General features: G+C 42.3%; 1 protein-coding gene across 4 annotated transcripts in view; it reads right to left on the reverse strand.

The window, feature by feature from the left end:
• Window positions 1-276: 276 nt before the first annotated feature.
• Window positions 277-23,501, reverse strand: part of LOC117451421 (calpain-15-like) — a 28,403-nt gene continuing 5,178 nt past the window's right edge. Inside the window, exons 3-13 of one of the 4 annotated variants that reach the window (XM_034089715.2) lie at window positions 16,001-17,033; window positions 15,417-15,625; window positions 14,914-15,097; window positions 7,428-7,651; window positions 7,106-7,231; window positions 6,659-6,811; window positions 5,727-5,888; window positions 4,524-4,744; window positions 4,153-4,286; window positions 3,234-3,412; window positions 277-2,351 (exon numbers count right to left, since the gene is read on the reverse strand). In XM_034089715.2, coding sequence (XP_033945606.1) covers window positions 2,174-2,351; window positions 3,234-3,412; window positions 4,153-4,286; window positions 4,524-4,744; window positions 5,727-5,888; window positions 6,659-6,811; window positions 7,106-7,231; window positions 7,428-7,651; window positions 14,914-15,097; window positions 15,417-15,625; window positions 16,001-17,033 — 2,803 coding nt within the window. In that variant the 3' untranslated portion in view covers window positions 277-2,173. Of the gene's footprint in view, window positions 2,367-3,233; window positions 3,413-4,152; window positions 4,287-4,517; window positions 4,745-5,726; window positions 5,889-6,658; window positions 6,812-7,105; window positions 7,232-7,427; window positions 7,652-14,913; window positions 15,098-15,416; window positions 15,626-16,000; window positions 17,034-23,501 lie in introns of all 4 variants that reach the window. The other 3 variants (XM_034089713.2, XM_034089714.2, XM_034089712.2) reach the window with 3 other exon arrangements.

A 23,501-nucleotide genomic window follows, 5' to 3' on the forward strand; every position in this document is an offset into this window, starting at 1 on the left:
TATATAAAACAGTAATTACAACCTATGGAAGCCCATTTCAGCCTCCAACAAATAAATATGATGATGAAAATGTACCCTTATGATGAAAGAAAAATTATCCTGTTCTGTTTAAGGACATAAATATAATAACCACTTTGTACTGCAAGATAATGATTTTGTATCTCAAGAAAAGGACATATTATTGCAAAATGATGACACAGTATTTCAAAATGTATAATAACTTCCTATATGTAAACATGAATTGAACGTTTTTCATTATTATGGATCATGAATTAATTGATTTTACTAGTCACTATAGCAGGATCTTTTCCCCCAACCAAAATTCTTGAACTGGGCCAACATAAATTAAAAAGTTCAAAATAACAAAACAAAATAGCAAAATACATAAAGAAATATAACAGATAACCCAACGATAAAGAGATATACATGTTTAATTTAACTGAGCACCACAACAGCTTTCAAACATTTGCATAGTTTTAAATTCTCTCACAATAATGACGTTTTGGATTTTATCGGCACAAATATTTTTCTTCCTTGCGAAATTTAAAGTAAAACATGACAATTCAGCATTTCAGCAGTTTTCAAGTTTGTAAAGTGCTAATGCTGTCACACAAAGACTGTCTCTACTTTAAAAATGTATTTAAACATCCTTCATTAAAGGACATCCTACGAGTATAATGACGGAGAGACACTAAGGAGAATAAACACCATGTTTGTTATTACTCTGAATATTCTTGGCAGCCAGTTCAGACACAACTAACTAAAGTGAATCACTTCTACTCATCTATCACCAGTGACAGACAGTGTGGACCTGAAGACCAGCCTGTGATCTGAAATGTGTGAACTATAAAGTGCATCATGTGTTTCTACATGTCTCTGTGGAGGAATGTGCAACTACTGTTTTTGGACGCAGAGCTGCTCTGAGGACAGAAATAAATAATCCATTTGTCAATCAAATCACGAAATTAGTTGACGCCTGAATTGATTAGGGAGATTAGGGAGTAACCGAAGTGGAGGAATCAAATGTAACGCTCTTTGATAATCCACACAATCCAGTGTAAACAGTTTTTATGGGGACTACTTTCAACCAAAGAAATAGTCCCTACTGAAAAGTGATGGCAGTGGCACTTTTGAACACGAGTTGAAACCTTTTAGACAAATGATTTGGCCTATATATAATGCAATCCTCAATATTTTCTTTATAAAATCTCAAATTATTTTAATATCACTTGTATATTTGAGCATGTTTAATTGTATTCTGTGTTGGTAAAAGTGTGTTGCATTTCTTTTTAGTGAAGCATCTCTTGACGTGCTCTAATGATAACATGTTATTATCTAATGTGTAACCTAACATAAACATAAAAAGCTGCATAACTGTTTTGTTCTCCTCATTTAATAATACAAACAAATGTTATTTCTGTCTCTGGGGAGCTCTGACTCAAACGTGGGAGCTGAAACAGAACTCAGCAATGTGGTAACTCTTTGTAAACAAGTCCAACATTTAAGAGAAATGTAATATGGTGTATTTGGGTCACCTAAGGTTACAAACAAATAACCTTCGAGCCGGGGGAGGGGGGAATATTTAGGGGGGAAAAACAGCCTTATTATTTATTTTAGTGCAACAAAAACATTTGTCCTGGTGCAAGAAGCACATTCATTCTGGTGATATAAATGGTCTTATTTTAGTGCGAAATGACAGTGTAATTATTTATTTTATTTGAATATTTAGGTTGTTGGCTGTTTTTGTTATTTGTTTTTTTCAGTATTGCCAAGTATTTTATTTATAATTTAAATCTCAGATAATTATCCATTCCCGTAGATTAAAAATGTGTCTTTGGGGATATTGAAAAAGAACATGTTTTCTCTGAGAATATCTGAGGTTTTTTTTTCCAGTGAAACTTCTGATTCTTTTACCATTTTGATTTTGGAGAATATTTTTTCATCTCGCAAATGTCTTTTGTAAATGTTTCACTGTAATCCTAATTCAGAATGTATTTCACTGAATATATATCACCTCCCACGGCTCTGTACTACATGTACTCAATGTTTGACCTGAAATGATCCAAAGCTACCCCGTAGAGGTTGGACTGTTCCTTTAAAGCAGCTGCCTCCCTGTTAAATCCCCTGTGTAGTGTGTGAAGCAGATCTTTCATCTGGATCCTGGTGCTGTGGGTCAGAGGGGGCGGGGCTGATGCAGACCTGCTGTCTCCGGGCTCAGAGCCGGGCTGTGTGTTGCCTTCGAGGGACTCCAGTTCCCCAGAGAAGCCTGCACGGCCTTACGGTGGGCCAGCCTGTGAGTGATGGAGAAACCAGCGTTCCCCTCCAGCTGAGACAGAACCACCAGCACCTGCCTGAGAGAGGAACACCTTCACATGCACAGGAATACACGTTCATACATCGTATCCAGTATTTATCACAAGTTCAATGTGAGCACATTCATGTAGCTCAATACATCTAAACTGAGGAACTATTCACATCTTTTCCTGAAACAATAATCATTTTATAATTAATAGAAATAACAATAATGTTTAACACTAATAAATAACGGTTGTTGTAGATATATTTATAGATTTGATTTAAATTAAATACATTAAAAAATGATAACAGAAGGTTCGGTAACTGAGTTAACGCAGCCTTAAAAACCAAAAAAAGACGACACACAATAAAAAAATATTGAAAATCTACGACCATATCTAGCCTTCTGTCACAATATCAGTATATCTATGGATACATGGCCCAGCCCTAATTGATGTAGGTTATACAAGTTGAACTGGCTGGAGAATCTATTTAAATGACATGAAAGCGGAGGAACTAAATAGTATATCTACTCAATTACTTTTCAACATCTTTGCCTAAAACTTTAGGTAAATAATAATAATATTTAATAATGATACATAACAATCACAGTAGTTATATATTTGATTAATGGTATAATAATACAAGTACACCAATTGGGTTTGGTTCAGGGAATCGTAAATAAAGTATATATATACAGTTATTTTAATGTAAAATATTTTGTAACTCAATTGAATGAGATTTAACTTCAGGGGAGATGGAGAAACTCTTTTCAAGTTTCTCTTAAGATTTATGAGTAATGATTCGATTAAACATCACAATATTAACAGGAAGGCTCAATGTTTTGTCTGACCTAGCATTCGAGCAAACAGACAAACATAAGCCTTGATAATGTTTCGTCATCTGTCCTGTCAGTTTGACAATAGATAGTTTGTAACCTGTGCAGAGGCGGGATGCTGTCGATGGTTTTGAGGCTGCTGCGCGTCGACACCACGTTGAAGCTGTCGCTGCAGTCACATGACACGTGGAGGTGATGTCTCGGGTGTCTGTTCTCCACCATGACGATAAGCCCCGCCCACCCGTGGGTCAGGTAGTAACAGGTCATCCCCTCTCGACCCTGGGGGAGAAAGTATTTGGTAAAAGTACATGAAGCTCACCTTATAACAAATACTCACAGAAAAACTCCTGTGCATTCGAACGCTTACTATTGACAATGAAGTACAATGTTCTTAATGTTCTTCAAGTAAAAGTATTCATTGTGCAGTTTACTGTTCCTTCATTGTTTAAATGCATCATGTTTCTGGAGTAACATTACTGCTGCTGGAGGTTTTCTAACTCCTTTACATTCTGCAGGCCAGTTTCATCTGCAGCAATGCATCATACTCTATCAAATCACAATATGTGTGTATCTTCTCCTGTGAGGAGGACCACAACTTTTCAGTTTCAGGAGAATCTTCTTAACAAAATCGGTTTTCAATGGAAAGCAAAGTAAGAAATACTTGAAATAGTTTTTAATAACAATAATCAGTGTTAGGATCAAAAATATTTGATTTGTCAACATTCTCTTGTCCTAGAAGTAGTGCTTTACTTTGTTGTACAACAGTTGCGGGAACACTGTGTATGTGCGTGGGGAGTGTTGCAGTAGAACATTCCACTGTAGCGCCCGGTACATTAATGGGAAACCCTACATGTTTGAGCACTTTTGTTTTTCTCCAAAGGGGGAAAAAGGGGGCCTGACAGAAAAAGGTTTGAGAACCACTGCTGTAAAGTACCAATAGTGCAATGCATTTTCCAGCATTGGAAAGCAGTTGTTGTGTGTGTTAGGTATGTACAATACATCTGAGTTGACAAACTGACCTCGTGTCTCTCTCCTTTAGTTTCGGTGAGCTGGATGATGGCGTCGGCGATGGTGTTGCTGGAGGCCGTCACCTGCTCCACCATCACCAGCCTGGAGCTGTAGACCGCCAGCATGTAGCCCGGCTGCTCAGAGGCTGGGAACACACAACATTAATACATTTAAATAAGGTGCTGCAAAAGCATCATTCTTATTGACATTTAAACTGGCCTTGGTGGCCGAGACTCTGTATTTTTAACACAAGTTCCTGTTCCACATTATTGATATATTAGGGACATTCAGATAGCCTGCTCGTCTGTTTTAACTGAGAAATATTACGGTTGAAAATCTGCCATTTTCTTGAAAAGAAAACCTCGTGATGTTGCACCCTTACTGTTCCCCTCTGGGGGGCTGCTGTGCCAGTGGTTGAAGGCGCAGCAGAGCACGGCGTACTCTCCCGGCTCCAGCATCACGTCGCAGCCCACGAACCTCCTCACTGAGCGGCGGCTGTGAGCCAGCAGGCGGCCGAGCGTGGGCGACCCCGTGCGGTTGTAGGAAACTCGGTACAACAACACACACAGATCCAGCAGGTGGCTCTCCGCTGTGTCCCACCGCCTGAGGACACAGGAGCAGAGACGGGTTCAGATCGAACAAGGAGCAGTCTGCAGTCATTAAGACATGTTGGCCTCAAAGAGCGATCATGAGAAATAAACCCAAACCAAGGAGCGGGAAAAGAAGGTAATAAAAGTCATACAACTCGTTTTCTGTAAAAGGTAGGACTTTATAAAGTTCTACATTTATGAGAAAAAAAACCTCTTAGCTTACATTGTAAAGCAATCACATACTATTCCTTCTTTTCATCTCAGGGAATATCCAGGCCTTTCTTTCTTTCTAATACATTTAAAATAGATATCATCCCCCGTCCCCGCGGTCATTGCTTTATGGTCGACATATGGAACTGACTCATGACAAGGATTACATGTTAAGATAAATAGGATTGTTTGCTTGTCTGAATTCAATCAAAACATTTGTTGTATTTGTTTAAGAAGGAGAGAAAGGACGCTTATCGCCGTGGTAATACAACTTTATTCTCACTATGAAGAAATGTTGCTGCTGTCAACGATTTCATGACTTTTTTTTTTTTACGAGGGCAAAGGATGAGCTTTTCAGAATTGTATTCAAGTATTTCAAAATGTTTAACTGCAACTATTTCCTGCAAACAGTAGGTTTAAAAAAAGGAAATCATTTTGTTTGTGTTATTATTGACTCTATTGTCTATTGCCTGACTCTAGGAGGAGATGTAAGGTGACCTTGGTAGTACTCACCATCACCCTTGGCTCCATAGATATGTTATCATAGATTTAGTTTTACCTGAAATGGTCTTGATACCCTGAAATAAAACGTGATGGGTTTGTTAAATGTGCATTAAAGAATGATTTGTTTATCAACTTGCTTAAAGCTGTTTTTATTCTCCACCAACATTAGAAACGTGTAGAGCCCAATCTGGCGTACTGTAGTTCTTACTGTCTGAACGTACTATCTCTATCTGACTGAGGGGTACTAGAAGGGTCTCGGGCGAGTAGAGCTGGAGTCCTACCTGCTGCCCTGCTGGAACAGAGCCAGCTCCATGGCGGTCCTCTCCAGCACTGTGATGGACACCAGCGTCAGCGGGACGTCGGCTCCTCGGGGGAAAACACCCGGCGTTCTCACCTCCTGCCAGTCTGAATGAATCTTACAGATATCCACGGAGTCAAAGTACCTGCGGGTCAGACAAACACAGACACGTGTAACGCAAAAACACATAACACACATTTTGGGGGTTTTCAAAATAAGGGAAATTCCTTATTTTCTGACATGAGGAAACTGTGGAACTCCTGAGAAGCAGCTGGGAGGAAACACGTGGGGCTCCCCTTACTAAAAGTTGTCTCTCCTGTGTTTAACGTGGGGGGGGAAGGTTGGACGACAAATAGTTCTGGTGAATGATTATCATTGGCTGAGCCGCTCCGTAACTTATACTCATATTACTTACATTTGACAGCATCGTCTTTTGAAATGACCTTCATTGGTAAAGGAAGGTGGAACAAAATGTGTCAGGATATTCTTTTTAATGTAGTTTCCCCTTTTTTGAAGGAACAAAAAGATGATCTTTTTTTTACCTCGAGTCATAACTTCCCCCTCTCAGGGCTTCCTTAGCAATCACAGTGTTTAACATAGTTTGATCTGAAAATGTCAAATGGATGGACAGAACCTAAAAGATCACAAAGCAATAGAGAAGTGCCGCGTTCTTTACTTCTGATTAGCGCTCAAAGATTTGGAACAAATAATGAACTGCAATTGTTTTAAATGTTATTGTAACTCATTTACAGTATGATTCGCGATATTTGGGGGAATGATCATTTCTGCATCAGGATTTTAATTTCCATTCGAATATTTATATACTTCGTGCAATTTCGATTATTTGGGTATTGAACTGGTCCATATTGAAGGTCGTAACCTTCTGATGAATTGTGCGCTGTGTTCTGGATCTACCTGATGAAGTCCCAGAAGTCCATCCAGAAGAGGCCGTCCTCAGCTCTCTGGGCACAAAGCTGCCTCTTCAGGCTGGGAGGCCAGCTGGGCCAGTCATCGGCCCAGGACCCCGTCCAGGAGAAGCGGCCCCACGGGTTCCTCAGCTGCACTAACCTGAAGAAGAACACCAGATGTTAAAACACTATTAGCTTAAAGAAGTACAGTGCAGCCACAAGCTACATCATAAGCAACCTGTACGCTTTCTTTCATGGACATTTGGGAAGAGAGCACTGGTTTTTTCAAATACCAGAGTTTGGTAATATCTATCAGGAGAGAAAAGTCAGTTTGTCGCATCTTTTTTGTTATTGATAAAAAGCAGAACTATTTCAATTGAATACAAGTTGAAATGAAACAAAGGCACACTAACTGGAGTATCATTTGACTTACTTGAAAACGCTGTCTCCTCACCTGTGAGCGTCTACATCCCTCACGTCCAGCACAGAGTAAGCGTGTCTTGGACGTAAACCCAGGGACTCGTACTCCAAGTCACCCACCTTCATGTTACCCCCCCCACAGGACGCCCCCATCAGGAAACTAGCAGCACGACAAACAGAGTCAAGATGCATCTTTAAGGGGGGACACTACAAATGAATAGGGCACAAATGCATATAATTACATCTTATATTTAAATATGTTCAAACAAGCCTAAAAGAAGACATGTTATAGAAGCAACATATTGGATCAGTGCATGTAGTGTCTTGTCTTTTCAGAGTCTTTCCCCGACGCTCACCCTGCCTCCTTGGAGCTCAGCATTTTGGCCCAGATGAGGTCTGTGTCGATGGGCTCCTCCTTGGGGTTGGTGGTGCTGACCTGCAGAGCCAGAGACTCGCAGGGGGCCCCGGTGAGCGTGGACAGACCCTCGATAGCACGGCCTGCCTGCAGAGCAAAGTAGGAGCCGTGCAGCTTGGCCAGAGCTTTTTCAATCAGAGCCACCCAGAGCTGCTTCCGCTGGGCCTGCGGAGGGAGAAGGTTAAGTATCTTCTGCACTGCAGCTTGAAAAGCACATTAGGGGACCAGCATCTGCATTAAGAGATAAAAGGCAGTGTTACCCAGAGGAATTAAACTCATAAAAATATATATATATATACAGTATATAAGTACTGTTACGTGCCAGGCAGGCTGTACATGTGTGGTTTTCCTTCCCTCCTGTGTTTCTCTCTTCTCCCTGTCTTCTGCACAGCTAATCAGCAGCTGATCGGTATCTGCCTGTGCACCTGAGTCTGATGGCTGATTGGATCCTCTCACCCTCAGCTGGCCTATCAGCAACCAGGGCCGACCATAAAGGAGGCACCCAGGAAGTCTTCTCTCTCTCACTCTGGGCCTGTTGCTGAGGAAGGAACACGGCTGTGTTTAGCAACTAAAGCTATTTGAATAATCTGAACTTTGTTAATGTGTGTGTTGAGAGGTGGAGGAGTTAGGTAAGTCTGGGGTACCCTGTACATTTCTCACCACCGAGCTAACTATTGTTTAGACACACTAGGTAAGCGGATTGTTGCCACCCCTGTATATTGTTTTGTCAAATTCTTTGTAGTTAGTTAGTGAGGGTTTTTGTTTGAGTTTGGTTTCAAAGGATAGTTGTAGAGATAGGCCTGGTTTTGTTATGCTTGTTTCTTTTGTTTGGCACAATCCTTTGACTCCTCCTCCTCCTCCTCAGAGTGTTTCTGTTTAGTTGTATTATATGATAGGTTACACGGAATAAACCTTTTGTCAACCTTTACTCTGACTCTCTCATAATTATTGGTTGTACGTTATTGTCTCCAGGTCCCCTAGACCTTAGTGGGGACGTAACAAATGGGGGCTCGTCCGGAATCTATTTTCCTGAAATAAAAACAACCAATAATTGAGAAGTCATTGTAGGTGTTGTACATTGGCTGAAAAATGGGTTTTGACTTACAGGACTTTATTGAAAGTCCAAGTGTTGATACGTTGTATTCCTGTCGCAAAGATGACATGTTATGTATCGCAGCTCACTTTAACATTACAGTAGACAAGTATAAAGTAAAAAAAGAGATAAGAGAGAAAATCCTGCAAAAACTAGAGGAGTTAAAGATTCTTGTAATCCCAAGCATGTCAACTCAGCCTAGGGCTGAGGTGTCTATTGAAGATGATAGGGAAAGAGTATTAGCTACACCTAGAGTTGACAAGTTTAGTCCTCAAGCTCCTCCTGCAACGCTTCCTAGGTTTGAGGCTTTCTCTCCGGGTAGCTTAGGTGCAAGTAGTGATGCCAAACTAAAAGTTCGTCTTGTCCGTCTTCAGATGGAGGGCCAGGAAAAGGAGCGTAGAGCGGACTATGAACACAGGCTGCAGATTCGCAAGTTAGAGATAGAAGCTGAGAAAGAAATCACGTTAAAGCGGCTTGAAGTTGATGCCCTGAGAATCTCTTCAGAGCAGACATTTGAGAGGTCAAGACCTTCACATACAGTCTCTCATACAAAGAGTTTTGATGTTAGTAAAAATATTGCTTTAGTGCCAACTTTTAGAGAGTCAGAGGTTGACTCATATTTTTGTGCTTTTGAGAGAATTGCTACCGCACTGGTCTGGCCTAAAGACATGTGGCCAATCCTACTTCAGTGCAAATTAGTAGGTAAGGCTCAGGAAGTGGTATCTTCACTTTCTTTGGAAGAAAGCTTGCAGTACGAAGTGCTTAAAGAGTCGATATTGCGTGCTTATGAGCTTGTGCCGGAGGCCTACAGACAAAAGTTCAGAAACCATAAAAAGTCTGCTACGCAGACATTTGTTGAGTTTGCGCGAGAGAAGGGCATTCTCTTTGATAAATGGTGTGCGGCTAATGAAGTGAAGGATCATTTTGAGAGTCTTCGTCAGTTACTTCTCTTGGAAGATTTTAAGAATTCTTTGCCTGAAAGGATGGTGATATTCTTAAATGAACAGAAGGTTACTTCACTGGCTAAGGCAGCTGTTTTAGCAGATGAATTTATGCTCACTCACAAGACTGTTTTCTTCACCCTTGCGCCCAGATAGAGTTTCAATATCACAAACCGGAAGACCTGATCTTGGCCCAACAACTTTTGAAAGGTCTAGAGGACCACCATCACCTCCACGGGGGCCCGTGAGTGTAACTACTGCCATAAAACAGGACACCTTATTTCAGGGTGTCATTTCTTAAAGCGTAAACAACAATTTTCGCAACGCTTTCAAACGCCAAAAGGCATGGGACTCATTAAAGGAGTTTCCCTATCAGACATAGAAATGTCCCAGGAAGATGATGTACCTGATCCCTGTTTCAAACCCTTTATTTCCAAGGGCTTTGTTTCTTTAACAGGGGATCCTAAAGACCAGCTGCCAGTACAGGTACTTAGGGACACAGGAGGTTCTCAGTCCATTATTAGGGAAGGCATCTTACCTTTAACCTCCAGATCATCATGTGGATCAAGTGCTGTTGTTCAAGGGGTAGGCATGACACTAGTTGCGGCTCCTTTGCACAATGTTTATATTCACTCATCTCTTGTCAAAGGATTCTTTAAAGTAGCTGTCCTCCCTGCCTTGCCCATCAAAGGTGTTGATTTCATCCTCAGTAATGACTTGGCTGGGGGCAAAGTTAAGCCAGTACCTGAGGTCATTGATTCTCCTGATCTAAGTTTAGACGCAGAGAAATCAGCTGAAGTACCTCCCGAAATCTTTCCTGCTTGTGTTGTTACAAGGGCACAGTCAAAGAAATACGGAGAGGACTTGTCTGATTCTTTTCTTGCTACAGGGCAGTTTCTTGAAGACATGACAGTGTCGGACCGACTGCCAGAGGAGGCCCGGTCTGCTGGTGCTGGATCACCCAGTAACAGCTCAGAGCTTGTACAACTGCCTGCCACTCGGGAAGAATTCATGGCAGCCCAGTTAAGTGATGAAACACTTTCTAAATGTCTCTCTTCTGTTATCAGTCAGGAAGAGGCCAAGTCAAAGAAGATGGCCTACATTATGGAAGATCACCTATTAATGCGTCGCTGGATTAGTGATGCCTGTGAGGAGTCAGACTCCTTAGCAATTTATCAAGTTGTCGTGCCAACAACCTATCGTTCTCAGGTGATGTCCTTGGCTCATGATCATCCATGGTCAGGTCACATGGGGGTAACAAAAACATATCAAAGAGTTTTAAAACACTTCTTTTGGCCAGGACTTAAGTCTGATGTAGTTCTTTATTGTCGAACATGTCATGTGTGCCAAGTTGTTGGTAAACCTGCTCCTCTCATTCCTATTCCGGTAATGGGAGAGCCATTTGAAAGGGTGATTGTGGATTGTGTGGGACCCTTACCTAAAACTAAAACTGGAAACCAGTTTCTCTTAACTGTCATGTGTGCTTCCACTAGGTTCCCAGAAGCCATCCCACTACGGAAAATTACTGCCCCGGTCATCACCAAGGCACTTCTGAAGTTTTTCTCCATGTTTGGTCTACCGAAGGTAGTTCAAACAGACCAAGGTACCAACTTCATGTCTAAAGTGTTTGCCCGGGTACTTGACACCTTAGGTATCAAGCATGTGACATCCAGCCCATATCATCCTGAAAGTCAGGGGGCATTAGAGAGGTTTCACCAGACTATGAAATGCATGTTAAGAAAACATTGCCATGAGTCTCATAAAGATTGGGATGACGGTGTTCCTTTAGTGTTATTTGCTGCCCGTGAAGCTGTTCAGGAGTCTCTAGGTTTTAGTCCTGCTGAGCTAGTGTTTGGACATGAGGTCAGAGGTCCTTTAAGGGTTCTTAAAGAGCATTTGATCATGCCTACGAAAACAGTTTGCAGTATCCCGGAGTATGTCGCCAAACTTAAGGATCGTCTAAATCGTGCTTGCTCCTTGGCTAGGGAAGCTTTGACCTCTACCCAGGGGAACATGAAGAAACGCTACGACCAGAAGGCGGTAGCACGCTTGTTTCAGCCAGGTGACAAGGTGTTGGTTCTATTGCCTGTACCTGGCTCTGCTCTGTCTACTAAATTTGCTGGTCCTTATGTTGTAGATAAGAAGCTCGGTGAAACAAACTACGTCATTCAAACACCTGACCGCAGACGTCCTACCAGAGTGTGTCATATCAACATGCTAAAGAAGTACTGCACCAGGGAAGACCAAAGTGAGTCTTCTAAAGCTCACCAGGTGGAGACAACCGTCTCTCCTATGGCTTCAGTTTCAAAGGTGAGCTCAAATGAGGATGAGTTGGTGATGCGCAGTGCAACACCACAGGGGGCAAGACTAAGCAATACTGAGGTATTAGCTGATTTGCCCAATTACTTGTCTCATCTTCCTGATATCCAAGGAAGTGATATACAGAAACTGATATTTGACTTTGCATGTCTTTTTAATGACACTCCATCACAAACTTCTGTCCTAGCTCATGATGTGGTTTTGACCAACCCCTCGCCCATCAAACAGCGGGCGTACAGAGTTAACCCAGTTAAGAGAGAGGTTATGAAAAGGGAAGTTGAATATCTACTTAAAAACGGATTTGCAAGGCCTAGTTCCAGTCCCTGGAGTTCCCCTTGTGTGCTAGACACAAAGTCAGATGGCAGTCCCAGATTCTGCACTGACTTTCGCAAGGTTAATGCTGTCACTGTCCCCGATGCACACCCATTACCGCTCATTGATGACTGCATCGATGAAATTGGTCCTGCACAATTTGTCAGTAAACTGGACATGTTAAAGGGATACTGGCAAGTTCCTTTAACACAGCGTGCTTCTGACATCTCGGCCTTTGTGACACCTGACAGTTTCCTTCAGTATACTGTGATGCCTTTCGGTATGTGTAACGCACCTGCCACCTTTCAGAGGCTTGTAAATCTTGTATTAGGACATGTTCCAGACTGTAAGGCATATCTGGACGACATTGTCTATTCTAAGGACTGGTCTAGCCACATGTCTACCTTAAGAGAAGTTTTTAAGTGCTTGTCGGCCGCATCCCTAACGCTTAACCTTGCCAAATGTGAGTTTGGAAAAGGTACCGTTCTCTACCTTGGTCAGCAGGTTGGTCGGGGGAAGGTGTGCCCTGCTGATGCAAAGATCAGGGCAATTGCCTCCCTCCCAGTGCCATCCACCAGGAGGGAACTTCGCCGCTTCCTAGGAATGGCAGGGTACTATCGCCGTTTCTGCAGAAACTTCTCATCGGTGGCGGCCCCACTCACTACGTTGACCAGTCCCTCAAAGTCTTTCGTTTGGTCCGGTGAGTGTCAGCAGTCATTTGAGAGCCTAAAAGGTATTCTGTGTTGTACTCCTGTTCTTTCTGCACCAGACTTTTCGAAGCCATTCAAGCTCGAGGTCGATGCCAGTGGAGTTGGGACAGGGGCTGTTCTTCTACAAGAAGATGCACAGGCTATCGATCACCCCGTGAGCTACTTCTCCCGAAAGTTCAACAAACATCAGTTGAAGTACTCTACTATTGAGAAAGAAGCTTTAGCTCTATTGTTTGCCTTGCAGCACTTTGAGGTGTATCTTGGCTCCAGTGTAAAACCTATTAAGGTATACACTGATCACAATCCGCTGGTTTTTCTTTCAAGGATGTACAACCACAATCAACGCCTTATGCGTTGGTCGTTGATTGTCCAGAACTACAACCTTGACATAAGCCATAAAAAGGGGTCCGATAATGTTCTTGCCGATGCACTATCTCGTGCTATGTAAATAGAAGGTTCATTGTAAGGGCCAAACATACTGTTTGGATTTATATGTGTGGGGGTGTTACGTGCCAGGCAGGCTGTACATGTGTGGTTTTCCTTCCCTCCTGTGTTTCTCTCTTCTCCCTGTCTTCTGCACAGCTAATCAGCAGCTGATCGGTATCTGCCTGTGCACCTGAGTCTGATGGCTGATTGGATCCTCTCACCCTCAGCTGGCCTATCAGCAACCAGGGCCGACCATAAAGGAGGCACCCAGGAAGTCTTCTCTCTCTCACTCTGGGCCTGTTGCTGAGGAAGGAACACGGCTGTGTTTAGCAACTAAAGCTATTTGAATAATCTGAACTTTGTTAATGTGTGTGTTGAGAGGTGGAGGAGTTAGGTAAGTCTGGGGTACCCTGTACATTTCTCACCACCGAGCTAACTATTGTTTAGACACACTAGGTAAGCGGATTGTTGCCACCCCTGTATATTGTTTTGTCAAATTCTTTGTAGTTAGTTAGTGAGGGTTTTTGTTTGAGTTTGGTTTCAAAGGATAGTTGTAGAGAGAGGCCTGGTTTTGTTATGCTTGTTTCTTTTGTTTGGCACAATCCTCCTCCTCCTCCTCCTCCTCCTCACAGAGTGTTTCTGTTTAATTGTATTATATGATAGGTTACACGGAATAAACCTTTTGTCAACCTTTACTCTGACTCTCTCATAATTATTGGTTGTACGTTATTGTCTCCAGGTCCCCTAGACCTTAGTGGGGACGTAACAGTACTGAGAAATAAACTTTACATTTAAGGTTGAAAACATGTCTCTTGATAGTAGTAGTATAACCTTTATTTAGCCAGGAAAATCAATTGAGAACAAATTCTTATTTTCAATGATGACCTGACAGGAGGCAAGAGGCTTCCTGAGGGGATGGGGCTTGGGAGGAAGGAACTAAAAAGACAGACTCCAGCAGGCACTACAGAACCCAGGAGATGACACAGAGAGATGACAGGCGAAGCAGTTCAACATATAACATCTCTAAAACAATACTGCTGGGGTTCAATCAGTCGTTCAAACAATATAGAACATTCATCCATTCATGGCAATGCGTACTATCCGTCGGAGAGGTCATTGAAGTGTTCTGTTTCTGAAGGTTGTGGTGCTATAATTGTATGAGGTTGTTTATCTTTCATTTACATTTTCACAGCTGTTTTTGCACAATGGGTACTGTACTTTCAAAGGGTTATATTATTATATTATATTATCCGGTTTTAAATCACTAATGACTATAAGAGCATTTTAATGTTGTAGTTTGTTAATATGGATCCAATTTTAGATATTTGATATTCTTCTGGGGAGATAAGTAGTACAGTACTGCATTATATCATATGATTTACATTTAAAATAAATGTAGTGCAGTAAAAAGTAGAATATGTACATGTGTGAATATTTTGTGTGTATGCAAAAATGTTTAAAATGCACGCTCGTAAGTTGCCACGGCAATTGTGAATTTTCTCTTGTTCACTTGCTAAAATAACCCGTGTTATGGACTCAGTCACGGGGACTCAAACATATCATGAATAACCTGTTTGTTCTTGATGAATGAAAAGTCAAATGAGTATTTGGTCAAATGTTTTTCACCTGAGAGAAGAGGAGGTGTCCGTTCTCGTCACACGGCAGCATGTCGTCCACCAGCACGGTGGTCCACGAGCCGTCTTTGCACAGACGCACCTGATAGGCTCCTTCTGCACACAGCGCGCGCGTCACCATCACCTTCTCCACCAGCTCGGGGCGTTCAGCCAGAACAGCCAAGGCGCTCAGGAACCTGTTCTCCAAAACATGCAGACACACAAAGTGAGACATTACAAGTAAAGACATCTCTCTTTTCTACTACTTGGGTTACTTAGTTTCACTAACATGTCTTTTTTTAAGACTAATTGGAAAGAAACATCCAACATTTCTACACCAGGCTCCGTATAAACAACGACCATTGCTCAAATACAACTTTGAGGAGAGAAAAGTACGATGGGCTCGCAGAGTGAATTAATGATGTATTGTTTATTTTTGCTTACAATTTTATAAAGAGAGATTCAAAACAAGAAATCCATTTGGCCTTGTGCATTCTACATTAACCGTGGGCTCACCAGCAGTTACCCAGAAGTCCTTGCAGGATGTCGGACGGACGAAGCGTTCGGAAGACAGACCACTTCACTGTGCGGTCTCTCGAGTTGCAGCAGTTGATTTCGTGAGGACGAAGCCACTTTCTGACCCGATGCTGGACGCTGTCGTCCACTGGGAAGCCCACCGACTTCGGACCGGGGGGGAAGCTGTCGTCCACAAACGTCACGGCATTCTGGGCGAAGCAAATCACAGAAACAAATACACCTCAACTTTGTTGTAGAAACAGAAATGTAATAGACTTAATGGTCCACTTTCAGATTCCCTTGGAAACTGATTTTTGCATGCTTCATTTCGTTTGGCAGCCATTGTTTTGGGAGTGTGTGTGAGAGAAACTCCCTCTGCAAGGACCTTGGGATTTTAGCCTTCAGACTGTTGACATGCAAAGTCTGCAAAGAACTGGTAAGTAATATTGTCAGATATATGTAGTGGATAGAAAAGTACATATTTATACCTGAGATGCAGTGGAGTAGAAGTATAAAGCAGCATCATTTGGAAATACTCAAGTAAAGGAAGTTTGTACTTCAGTAAAGTACTGGAGTGGACAGACCTCAGTGCAGAAGCTGACGATGTTCTCCCACAGCTCCTTGGCCTCTCCTTCATCGCTCTGCCGCAGCTCCTCCACCAGCATGCTCTCCTTCCTCCCCGGGGACGGAGCATGCTTCAGCTGCCCGCCCTGCTGCTGAGGAGTGTGGCAGGCCAGGCAGTGTTTGGCTTTGCCCACGTTAATGAGCGTGCACGCTGGACACGCCCACTCCTCCGTCCTGTTGACACTCTGGTGGAAGGATGCAGGGGCGGGGGACAGAGGGGACATCTCCTCCTTCAGGATGCTGAGCCGCCTGCAGGGCTGCTGCTCCGGCTGGGTGGACAGATGCGAAATAGCGAGCGTGGACGGAGAAGGACTTAAGTTGTGAGTTTGATTGAGGCAGCCTTCTGGAGGCGGCACCTCTCTGCGGCTGCAGGGGAGGGGGTTATTATGAGAGGAAGGCCCTGCGCTGAGCATGGAGGAGGAGCTTGTGTGTGGAGATGAAGCTTCTACGGGTAACCTCTCTCCTCCGGGGGATACGGAAAGGGAAAGCGCGCCGGCTGCAGGCTCTGCTTGTTGCACAGTTGGATCGTCAGGCAGGGCGTCTGCAGGGATCTGGGGGAGAGACAGTTTGCGAGGCCCGCCACATGCGGAGCAGGACATGGAGGCAGGGGTGTTCTGCAGAGTGCACCTCGAACACTCCCAATGCAGGCTGCTTGGAGCTGCATCTTTTGTGTTTTGCTCAGAGTACGACGTCCTCAGGGGTCCGGAGCAGCTGCTGGAGCGCTGGGGCCGCGGCTGCTCCTCGGAGGAACGCCGGGGTCGCTCCAGGGCTCCGCTGTAGAGACACAGAGAGCAGGACGGGCTGTCGGGGGGGTTGGCGAGTGTGCAGCGTGGGCAGGACCAGCGACCATCCTCCCTGCTGCCCCCTGGCTGCCACGTCCAGCGCCGGGGGGCTTCACAGATGGAGCAGCGGTGGGCGCCGGCTGCGTTTAGAAAAGTGCAACAACCACAAACCCACTGGCTCCTCGGCATGGGCATCGAGCCTGAAGAGAAACTGCAGAGAAAACATAAAGCACAGTCATAATAATTAAAACATTAACATTGCTCCCTTTTTTCTGTTCTTTTCCATTTAAAAACACATATATATATATATATATAAATATATATGTAAAGGGGATTTCAATATAAAAAGATGAAAATGTATTTACATTTCAGAAAAAACTATAAAGGAGAGATCAAACTTAATTTAAATGTTAAATTCATCTTTAGTGTTCACTTAGTCTGTGCTGCAGTATCTTGTGCATTTAACCTCTGGCAGAAACAAAGTCTCATCTCATGTCATATTGATAAAGAAGTGTCTTGAACATGTAACCGTGAAATCCTGAGGGGAGAGAAGAAAGGAAAAGCCGGGAAGACGAAATATGAATGTATGCATTAACATATTTCTGTACCCTGTGGTGGAAATGTAACACATGAATATGGAAGTAATACGAGAAGCTGCAGCAACACTAACTTTTCCTCTCAGATCATATACAATTATTTCTTCAGCGTTTTATTATCAATCAATCAATGTTTATTTATATCGCCCAATATCACAAATGTTACATTTGTCTCAAGTGGTCTTCACAGTGTGTACAGAATATCAGTATGACAATACACACCCTCTGTCCTTACACCCTCTGTCCTTAGACCCTCTGTCCTTAGACCCTCTGTCCTTTGACCCTCTGTCCTTAGACCCTCTGTCCTTAGACCCTCACATCGGACAAGGAAACACTTCCAGAGAAAGAACCCACCGTGTGTTATCATTGCAGCCTTTTCCCCATCGCTGAGATCAGTCCACAGCACGTTCAGCTCCTTGTAAAACACACATTGTGCTCAGGCTGTGAAACAGACCCCATTATCTTTGCATCCAGGGGAGATTCAGACTGGAGTGCGCACGCTGCCCCACATTGTGTTGCCGCGGTCTAAGTAGCTTTGGCATGAAAGCGGAGACGTGCCGCTCACTGCAGAGCGAACTGTGAGATGCAGGAGTTCCTGATGCAGAGCTCAGACAGAGCTCCTGGCACTGACTGAAGCACAGACAGAGTTGCTATTGATGAGTTTATTTACAAACTAGCTTCAGTATTTCATAGTTTCAAAGTGTCTCCGGGGGCTTTACAGTGTGTACAGCACCCTCTGTCCTTAGACTCTAGCAACGCACAAAGAGAAACTCCCAAGAAACCCCACCAGTATTGGGGAATGAATATAAGAAACCTCAGGGAGAGAAGCAGAAGAAGGATGCCTCCCCGGGGTGGACAGAAGTGCAGTACCGGAGGTGACATGATCCGGATGCCATCTTTAATACTGGCAAGAAACAAGAGGAGAGAAACAACTCTCTGGATGCTGAGTTAGGACACATGCATTGTTGGAACTTGAATGCATTCAGATAAAGAGAAAGACAAGTATAAGAAGAGAGGTGAAAGTCCAATGTCCCCCAGCAATCTAAACATATAGCAGCCGAACTACGATAACTAGGAGCTTTATCAAAAAGGAAAGCATAAGGGGGCTATTGTGCTCATTTCAGGGTCATATCAGTCTGTAGTGTCTCCACTGGGACATGTCTCTACTGGGACATGTCTCTACTGGGACATGTCTCCACTGGGACATGTCTCCACTGGGACATGTCTCTACTGGGACATGTCTCCACTGGGACATGTCTCCACTGGGACATGTCTCCATGCTTTAATGCTCAAAAAGCTCTTTATTCTTCTCATACTGCCTGTGCTGCAGCACCTCTTTTCACCCTCTGTCTGAAACCAGAGCCCAGTCTGCTCTGATTGGTTAGATGGCCGGCTCTGTTGTGATTGGTCAATTGCTTATAGATGTCCCGCCTCTTAGCCTAGTAGGGCCTATATATAAATATATACCCCTTGATATTGAAGTACACAAGCTACTGGAGCCATCAGCCTGATATTTCCTGTGCTAATATATGAGGTGCAAGTGATCAACAGCTGGTCAGTTTGGACCTTGTTTGTCTGATTAGGGATTTCTTCTGGTCAACAATTGCACGCCATCTGTGTCCGGGCTGTAACGGCCCCCACGCACGCCGCCGTGTGTCCGGGCTGTAAGTGTGTCACGTTCTTTCCTGAGTATCGAGCCAAAGATAGTCTTTCATCTTCATCTCTGCAGCAGCTCTGTGTTTATTTTTTTATTTTGTACCCACAGCTAAGGTGTCTTCCATTGTTCATCCTATTGAGAGATTTATTTTGTATATTGATGCAATACTTAGGTAAAAGTATATGGAGCTCATTTCCTGCCATAACTCCACAAACAAACTAAACAGGTTTTACAAATGCCTCACGATTCACTACCAAACACAGTGTGGTTAGCAAATACAAAACACCATCTACAAACTAATGCATTTAGTTTTGCAAAGAATACACAGATCTATCAAATAAACACATACCATTCTTTTAATAAATCATGTTTCAGAGACAAACTCAGCATAGGTTTTACAAGTACACACATTTGTTGTACAACTACAACACTTTTTTTTACAAGTACAAAACTTTTTCTTCTCACGACGGAATATTACTGCCAAAAGTCACGTGACATTTTGAACAAGGTGAATTTAGCGATCACAACGAAAGCAGCCAAGACACATATTGAGCCCAGAACATGAATGTTATTAGGCTGTAAATATAATAAGCCTTTGTCTAAAATGGACAACATTGTAACTAAGGAGATTTAAACTATACAGCGATTCTGCACTCTTCATGTTCTTTCCTGCTATATTCAATGAGTGATACAAATATCTTTTACCACAAGTTCTTAATAAAACTGACACTGTTGGACTCGGTACTAGTTGACTGCTACCAGAAATAAAATGAAGTACTTTACTGTGTACTTTGTGAGTAATCCTGTCAGAGGCCCCTCCATAGTACATAATGCATGTTTTCTGCTATCTTTGATGAATGATACAAATAAAATGTTACCATTAGTTCTTAATGAAATTGATACTGTTTGACTTTGTATTAGTAAGCCTATACTAACAATACATTGAAGTACTTTTACTGTGTATTTTTTGAGAAATCCTCTGTCAAAGTCCCCTGCTGAGAACAACATCAAGCCACTTCTGCTAAGTTTGATGAGGGAATTATTTTTTGTTGCCAATAGTTCTTCGTGAGATTGATCCTGTTGGACACAAGTACTACTGTATGAAGTACTTATTGTGTACTTTTCCAGTAATCCTCTGTCAATGTCCCCTCCTGAGTACAAGAATGCATGTTTTTCTTTGAATAAGCGTTAAAAATCCTTTCTTCCTGAGACTGATATTGTTGGACAGAGTATTTTAAGAGGATGGTGGACATGATATCAGCAATACTTCCAGTCAGTACTCCGGCAGCAGCATTTTACACCTTGGAAAGTCTTTAGAGTCTGGCCTGGATAGCTGGTCTGTCCTTCAGCAAAGTGACACACTCTGTCACATGGTTGGCCTCTTATGATGCTGCTGTCTTTTAATATATAACTATTCCTCTGCTGCTAGTTCGTACCTCGCAGATTCTTCAGTCTCATCAGCCTCATCCTTCCATCAGTCCCAGTCAACGCCTCCAGCACACTTCCAGTGTCTGACTATGATATTGTCCTGATGCCGTAAGGGAGATGCCCCATGATCACAATATGACTGAGTGCCAAGGACCTCATATTATGTCATTAATGTCATGTCAATGTCATGTCATCCCATTATAACAATTTTCTTTCCTTTTTTTCTCTTCTCTTAACTGAATAGCCCTTTCTTTAAGTATAACCCAATGTAAAGTCCTGCACCATTTTAAGGCTTCATAACAGGCATGTTTACATGTGTTTGGAGAAATATCAATCAATGGCCCAGAATTGTACTTTATAAACTATGAATCTTGGTGCTTGAAGAAATACAGACTGGTTAAGCCGGCCAGGTTATATATATATATATATATGCCTTTTTCTGAGCCCTTTTTTGCAATATTTATTAAAATGTCACTAGTTATTTAAACAAACAACTATCTGAGGATAACAAGCAACCATAAAACGCCCTTTATCTAGAGAGCCATTGAAGCCCATGAAGAACTTTCTTTCCACAAATCTGTCCATCTGCTGTATTAATAAAGTTGCCACGTGTTTTCAAATTCAAGTTAAGGCACTATCTGTGCAGAACATTACAAATATTCTTCATTTGCAGTATTTTAAAAGTGTTCAGAAAGACTGCATCAATTATATGCTATATATATATCTATATAATATCAATATTGGGCAAAAGTGGGTTAATTGCCATGGATGTGGTGTTTGATATAGTTTACGTTCAATTTTAATTATTTTAGGCAAAAAAACATATATTGTACATTTTTTAATAATTTACAATAATTTAGAAAGGTTTTTGTGAGAAATCATTTCAAAAGTAAACTTATTTTTCATTTTATATTTCAATTTGAAATGTTTGCACACAACATTATTAATTTATACATTTTTATAAAAAATTTAAATTATGAATCCATTTATTTTATTGTATTTCCATGAGGCTGGGAAGATATCCAGCATGTGGTTCAACATGTAATACAAGTAAGTATATGTACAACATGGAAAAGTAAATAAAATAAGTTTAATAGGATGTGGATTTATTTTCTCTCACCTTGTAATTACACAATCAAACAATCTATCATTTAGCTCTGACCTTCACAAAAACATTTTGTTGAATTGGACAACATTTTTCGGAGGTCTATTGACAGACATGCAATGACTGGGACTGATGGAAGAATCTGAGAGGAATGAACTAGGAGCAGAGAAATAATCATATTTAAAAGACAGCAGCTCCATAAGAGGCCAACAAGAGTCACAAGGGTTTGTCACTTTGCTGAAGGATATTTGTGACCAGCTATCCAGGCCAGACTTTGAAGACTGGTGCTGCCGGAGTACTGACTGGAAGTATTGCTGATATTATGTCTACCATCCTCTTAAAGTATAAAGGTGTTTTAACGCTTATTCAAAGTAGCAGAGAAACATGCATTATTGTACTCAGGAGGAGACATTGACAGAGGATTACTCAAAAAGTACACAGTAAAAGTACTTCCTAGTACTTGTGGGACTAGTACTGAGTCCAACAGTGTCAATCTCACGAAGAACTAATGGCAACAAATATTTTTTTCCCTCATCAAACTTAGCAGACTTGTGGCAAATATTTGTATCACTCATTGAATATAGCAGGAAATAAAATGAAGAGTGCAGAATCGCTGTATAGTTTAAATCTCCTTAGTTACAATGTTGTCTATTTTAGACAAAGGCTTATTATATTTAGAGCCCTAATAACATTAATGTTCTGGGCTCAATATGTGTCTTGGCTGTTTTCGGTGTGATCGCTAAATTCACCTTGTTCAAACCATAGGTTCAAACACTGACCCAGATCGCTGGATCGCTAGAAACACCGCTGTCATCAGGCTGGCAAGGGCTGTTCCATGCTCTGCTCAACCTCCCGCCTTCCCAATGGACTCAGTAGCGCCCCTGCTGCCGTGGAGCATGTGCCCATAGATATATATATACAGTGGGGCAAAAAAGTATTTAGTCAGCCACCAATTGTGCAAGTTCTCCCACTTAAAAAGATGAGAGAGGCCTGTAATTGTCATCCTAGGTATACCTCAACTATGAGAGACAGAGTGAGAAAAAAAAATCCAGAAAATCACATTGTCTGATTTTTAAAGAATTTATTTGCAAATTATGGTGGAAAATAAGTATTTGGTCAATAACAAAAGTTCATCTCAATACTTTGTTATATACCCTTTGTTGGCAATGACAGAGGTCAAACGTTTTCTGTAAGTCTTCACAAGGTTTTCACACACTGTTGCTGGTATTTTGGCCCATTCCTCCATGCAGATCTCCTCTAGAGCAGTGATGTTTTGGGGCTGTCGCTGGGCAACACAGACTTTCAACTCCCTCCAAAGATTTTCTATGGGTTTGAGATCTGGAGACTGGCTAGGCCACTCCAGGACCTTGAAATGCTTCTTACGAAGTCACTCCTTTGTTGCCCGGGCAGTGTGTTTGGGATCATTGTCATGCTGAAAGACCCAGCCACGTTTCCTCTTCAATGCCCTTGCTGATGGAAGGAGGTTGTCACTCAAAATCTCACGATACATGGCCCCATTCATTCTTTCCTGTACACGGATCAGTCGTCCTGGTCCCTTTGCAGAAAAACAGCCCCAAAGCATGATGTTTCCACCCCCATGTTTCACAATAGGTATGGTGTTCTTTGGATGAAACCCAGCATTCTTTCTCCTCCAAACACGTCTCGTTGAGTTTTTACCAACAAGTTCTATTTTGGTTTCATCTGACCATATGACATTCTCCCAATCCTCTTCTGGATCATCTAAATGCTCTCTAGCAAACTTCAGACGGGCCTGGACATGTACTGGCTTAAGCAGGGGGACACGTCTGGCACTGCAGGATTTGAGTCCCTGGCGGCGTAGTGTGTTACTTTCTTCACACCAAGCTGCTTACCTATTGCAGATTCAGTCTTCCC

The sequence above is a fragment of the Pseudochaenichthys georgianus genome, chromosome 8 (assembly GCF_902827115.2).
Source record: "Pseudochaenichthys georgianus chromosome 8, fPseGeo1.2, whole genome shotgun sequence".
Classification (NCBI taxonomy): Eukaryota; Metazoa; Chordata; class Actinopteri; order Perciformes; family Channichthyidae; genus Pseudochaenichthys; species Pseudochaenichthys georgianus.